The sequence below is a fragment of the Microtus ochrogaster genome, linkage group LG9 (assembly GCF_000317375.1).
Source record: "Microtus ochrogaster isolate Prairie Vole_2 linkage group LG9, MicOch1.0, whole genome shotgun sequence".
Lineage (NCBI taxonomy): Eukaryota > Metazoa > Chordata > Mammalia > Rodentia > Cricetidae > Microtus > Microtus ochrogaster.
Genome location: NC_022034.1, coordinates 12187188 through 12193137, shown reverse-complemented (window position 1 = coordinate 12193137; position 5950 = coordinate 12187188). Strand labels below are relative to the sequence as shown.

Here is a 5950-nt window from a genome sequence, read left to right as displayed (position 1 = left end):
CGACTGATGTAGCGCTGTGTGAGTCTCTGGCTGGCCTTGCCACTCTAAACACCGCTCCCCTTCAGTCCTTTCTTTATTCTGCACATTGCAGCAGCATTAGCTTGAAAAGTGTGCCAGGTCCTGTCCCTTTGCTATAGTGGAATCATCTGGCCAGTGCTGGTATTCGAACCAAGAGTCCCTCTCTGCAGATCGCAGGGCAGGCTGTAAGCCCTGTGCAGTTTGGAGGTCGCTGCTGTCTGCGGGAGACTGTCAGAAGACAGTAGCTGATGCGTACAGACGACAGGAGCACGGGATCCTAAAGGAGCCCGGAGCAGCATTCATTCAGATTCACTCACGAGAAGAAAAGTAGAAAGTGCAGTGCAGCCGCACACTGTAGAGCTCCTGAAGAGTGCACCGAAGCAGTGGCTGCCCTAGCAGGAGACTCTGGTGGGAAGCAGAACAAGTGGATTGCTTCCCAGGACACTCCCTTCCCAAATCCCTTGGAACGTGTACACACCTGAGTCCCCAGGTGGTAAGCATCAACTTATCCTTTGTTGATGGATGCTGTGTCCCTGAGTCAAAAGGCATCCTTGGCGATGTATAGACCAGGAATTCACCTTTCCTCTTGCAGGACTCTCTCCCATGCTGACTCTATTGAACCTTACAGGAGTCTTTAAGAGGAGGCAACTGGGGCCCCAGAGAAATTATGTAAAGTTGCAAGTATAGTAGCACTGCAATAAATTCATTTACATATCTAACCGACTAGATTCTGAACTGAAGACACAACCCTGGGAGCAGGCCTTCTGTCCCCAGCCCAGCACAGTTAGTTAGTTGGTGATTGCTGAGATAAAGTTCTATACTTGAGCACGGACACCTGCACAGTTGAGGGACAGCTGAATTTTGAAAGGGCCAGCATGGCAGCGCTAACCAGCCACAAGGGAAGCGGTCGCTCACAGCCCCGTGGAGATGAAGCACCTTTTCTGTTAGCCAGGATGCTGTCTGAAAACCTGGAGGATTTCCGAGGAAAGCTCGGATACGGCTTCGTGGAACATCTGAAGATGCAGTCATTTAGAGTAATGCCAGTGCCCTGATTCCCGCTTGTTTTCAGATTGGCAAAGCAAACATTTTCTCTGATGATTTCTATCTAGGAGCTGCCAATTGAGCCCAATTTCATAAGATTCCTTCTTATAAATAAATTAGATGGATAATAAGAAGCTCTCCTCGCTTTCACTGTATGTCTCTAGGCAGAAGCCGTGTTAGGAGAGCTCATTTTGTTCTCAGGAAATGTAAGCCCCGGCCTCTGATACCTGGTGGTTTTGCTTTCCTGCACTTTACTGCCTTCCTGCTGGCCTGTCTTTCCCTGCAGCTGCGGAGGCCCCACTCTGGGTTCAGCTCTGAACTGGCATACTTGCCTCTCCCCAGCCAGAGTCCCCACTGAGGAACGTGAGCATTCTCCCCCAACACGCTTATGATGGCGACCTGTCTCAGGTTGCCTTTTGTCAGTGTGCTACTTTGAACACATACTTCTGTTGGCCTAGGCTGCTCAACGGGGTACTGCTAACTTTGTATTTCTGCAGAATTTAAGCCTGTGGTTTCTTGGTGCATTTAAAATGCCTTTTTATCAAGAACCTACTGTGTTATGCTCTGCAGCATCTTGGACATCCGTCCAGTTATTCAGGAAGCAGTTTGGGTCGGGTATGGTACTGCCCGTTTTGCACCTCAGCAGAGTTTTCAACTTCCACCCTTGAATCTGCTCTGCCAGCCACAGGCCCACCTGTGTGTGACGCCAGCCACAGGCCCACCTGTGTGTGACTCCCAGTACAGGGAGTACACCAGGTGCGTGCTGTCCAGGGAGATCCAGGCTGCATTGGGTCATAAAAGGGTGTGGGATGCATCCCGTGTGCCACAGACAGGCTGAGGTGTTGAGTGAGACTTGATCTTTGGTTTTTATTTTGTTTTGTTTTGTTTTGTGGCATTTCTTAGTGAGGAAGAGAAGGAATAAGTGAGCTAAAAACAGTCTAGTGGCTGGAGAAAGACTCCTTGGAGCTTTTCTTCCACACATGGAGAAGTCTCTAGATACCAGAGCACATGTTAGAGCCAGGTAGATGTGGTAGCAAGCTGGCAAGCTGACAAGCTGGCAAGCTGAACTAGCCAGAACTGCTAAGCCTGGGTTCAGCGAGAGATGCTACCTTGTAAAGATGATTGAGAGTGGTCGAGGAAGACACCCGATGGCAACTTCGGCTCTTCACACGCATGTGCAGTAGGTGCACCCACACACATGTGAACATGCATGTACATACCACATAGTATCGAAATGATGCTGCACGTAGAGGTGATGAAATGGACTTGGAAGGCATCGGAGAGAGTGTGGGAAAGGTGCAGCTGGGCGGTCGGAACGCAGTAGAAGGACGCACACAGGAAGAGACTTCTAAGAAGTAGAGACAGGACAGAATTCAATTTTGTTGAAGGACGGCGCTTGATACAATCTTCTGGGATGGACAGAAGGCTGGCAGATAGACATGACAGCAGAGGGAGAGAAGCTGTGTCAGTGGGGTCCACTTTAGGGGCCCCCAGCAGACGCTGTATTGCAGTCCTCAGTACTGCAGGAAGCTGAAGGGCTTTGTGCCAGTGAAGGGTTTGTCTGGTACCTCTCTTTAGTCCTGAACATTAGCTCTTACGGCTTTGTAGTGATGACTAAGAGGAGGGGCTTGAACAGTTAGACCAATAGCAGGAGACAGGCTTTGCAGAACTAGGACTGAAGAGATGAGCCAGTGTACAACAGGGAGAGGGGACTGTTGGCAGAAGTGGCTGGGCCTGTGCTGACATCACACAGGTGGGCCTGTGGCTGGCAGAGCAGATTCTGGTCCTGTGGTGACGTCACACACAGGTATAACTGGATGGCAGGGCAGATTCAAGGGTGGAAGTTGGAAACTCTGCTGAGGTGCAAAACACAATGGGCCGGCTCCCTGCAGCCCACTGTGCGTTGGCTCCTCATGGGTGCTCAGGCTATCAGGAGGGAAGCCGAGGGTGCAAGGGAAGGCGCTCTGGTGCTGTAGACCTGTGCCCCCACAGAGAGGACACGGAGCCCATCCCGTCCTGGAATGAGCAGCAGGTGCCCTGCTTTGATTGTTCTGTCTATGGGCCCATCTACAGAGGAGATAGTGGTGACTTCCTCTTGGACCCCACGGCACTCTCCCAGATCTTTTACCCTGGATTTGAGATGTCTTTGGATGTTTCTCTGGGAGAGCCAGGGGATCCCAACCCTCTCCCCATCTACCTTCTACAGGATCCCACGGATTTCTTTGTGTATACAAAAATGATAAGACACCTGCATGACTGTTTCTGTTTGTTTCCCATGTAGGTTTTATGGCAGGCACACAGAGAAACCCCCAGATGTCTCAGTACGGACCTCAGCAGGCAGGACCATCCATGTCACCCCACCCTTCTCCTGGGGGCCAGATGCATCCTGGAATCAGTAACTTTCAGCAGAGTAACTCAAGTGGCACTTACGGTCCACAGATGAGCCAGTATGGACCCCAAGGTAATGTAGGCAAATCATTCTCCAAACGCATGGTGGTGGGAGGGAGGGTTTGTTAACATGCTCATCAGGGCTTTAATGGTATAAACAGGCCTTAAATTCTATTGTTTGCTATGGCAGGTGGTGAAGTTAATCAAAGCCATGATGGTAGAAGGTACAGCCACTATCCTAGCATGTAGGGCTTGGACTCTGGATGCATGCTCACATAGGAACGGTGCAGACAGGGTCCCGGAATATAGCTCCAAGTGCTGGTGAGGAAAGGCACAGCCACATCCTCAGAATGTCTGTTTAAATTGGCCATTCGTGTACCTGCCAGTTCTTACAGCACACACACACTGGTAGCCTCTCCACCGTCAGGACCACAAGCTGCCTGCTCAACAGGGTGCCTCCAGTCCAGGGCCTAGTCTTTCCTCGGGTGCTACAGAAGATACACAGTAGCTCCCACTATCCTGACCCTTGCATCCTCACAGAACACAGGCTGACAAGGATGCAGGTCTGGGGATGGGAAAATGCACAGAACCGTACACACATACAATGCTGCCTTGCTAAACTGTCAGGTCTGTGTAGAGCCCTGTTTGCCACGTCTTTCAAACTGACGCGTGTATTTTGGAGTCACTTTTGGTAGTAAGACATTTAAAGTATCGTGCCTGAATTATATTTAGTGTACTGAAATTAGACATTAGTGGGTCATTTGGGTAGATTGATGTAATCTGGTATGGTTGCTTGGAAAACCACGTATCTGAGGATTCTGAGAACATTCAGAGTTAAGACAAGTGCCCCACAGACGGGCAGTGGCTTCTCCCCACAACCAGAGCTGAGCCTGCCCACGGAAAGCTGTGTCTCGTTGGGATCTGTATCTGTGGAATAAACAAACCGAGGCTCCCAGAGCCTGGCCAACCTGTGAGGCCCTCTTAGGGTCAGCAAGTGTCCTGAAGGCCTGGAGACCCTGGCTTGTCCAGGAGCAAGTACTTCTCATCTGCAAACAGTGACTCACCAGTGTCTTACCTTGAAGCCCCGTCTCTAGAAGATGTTAGGTATTCTTTGAGTTATTGTCGATGGGACAGTTTCTTTACCTCATATTGCTTTATCGCGCCTATCTTCCAGCTACTTCTGTTGCAGGAGGATTGCTGCAAGTTTAAGCTCAGTTCGGTATAGAGTGACTCTCTGACTCAAAAAAAAAGTTAATTAAAATTTAAAAACTTATAATGAAGAAGGAATATGAAGGAGATTAGAGAAATAATTCCTATGATTTACAGAAGGGAAGGGTGTTAGACATACAGCATGATACCTTAAAATTGAATTATTAAGTATTCAAATAAGATGAAACCAAGCTAAATGTGTAAAAGTGTTTAATTACAGCATAGTCTATGAACTAGCACTTCCCTACCTTCAAGCAAGCACATGTAATAACCACCCTTGCAAAGTGTTTACGAGGAGAGAGGGCCTCAGGGACTCACTTCTACAAATAGAAGGGAATTATGGAATTAGCGTTAATTTTTAATGATGAATTTGGGAGAAAGAGGGCAGAAATCGGTCTGATCTCCATAGCCGCCTGCTTCTTCCTGAGGAAAGCATCTCACACTGGCCATCCTCGGACACTTTTCAGCTTGGGTCCCTAACCCAAAAGCAAGGGTCCGGCCTCTGTTTGCTGGCATGAGCAGCATCACCCTCAGCAGGTAACTGACTCTGTAAAGGCGTCTGGAGTCTGCACGGGCTGCAGCTGCCTTCGCTTTCGCCAGTGTGTATCCGAGGACTTGGTCTGGGGAGCTGTAATCATCAGTTACTTTGGAAAAGGTGTCTTCAGAAAGGCTTCAGGGGTTGCTTTAAAGCGATGAGACACCATCTGAGTCCTGGACTTTCCTTCTCTCAAATTCAGCCAGATCAAGTTGTGAATGGTGTTCAGGTGGAGTGAGCGCTGCTCCAGGGCTGTGAATTGCATGGTAATTTAGCAACTATTTCAGGTCCAAGGATACGAAGTGTAAATGTCAGAAGCTGTCCGCCTGCTAACTGTTGAGAGTCCCACGTGATGCCCAGTGTCACGGTGACCCAGGGCTCCCATCCTTTAAGTTCCATCGAGTCTGAAGACTCAGTGCATTCTGCCCCCCCCCTCGCCAATGCCTACTCTACTGGAGACTGGCACAGCCTAGTTAGCCTTCCAGATGCTGTCTCTGTGCGGCGCTTCCCTTCATGCCCCTCCCTTGTAGGCAGAGGCTGTTTATTGTTTTCTGGCTGCCCAGACCCGAAATAATCACTCAGAAACTATATTAATTGCAACACTGCTTGGCCAATGACTCTAGTGTATTCCTAGCTACATCTTACATCTTAAATTACCCATTCCTTTTATTTTGTATTTTACCACAAGGCTCATGGTTTACCTGTAAGGTTCCAGGGCATCTGTCTCCTTAGGCAGCTACATGGCATCTCCTCAACTCT

General features: G+C 49.2%; 1 protein-coding gene across 3 annotated transcripts in view; it reads left to right on the top strand.

The window, feature by feature from the left end:
- Window positions 1-5950, top strand: part of Arid1b (AT-rich interaction domain 1B) — a 357068-nt gene that overhangs the window by 289855 nt on the left and 61263 nt on the right. For all 3 annotated transcript variants that reach the window (XM_005363408.2, XM_026787331.1, XM_013352342.2), the window contains one exon: window positions 3341-3520. In XM_005363408.2, the coding sequence (XP_005363465.1) occupies window positions 3341-3520 (180 nt within the window). The remainder of the gene's footprint in view (window positions 1-3340; window positions 3521-5950) is intronic.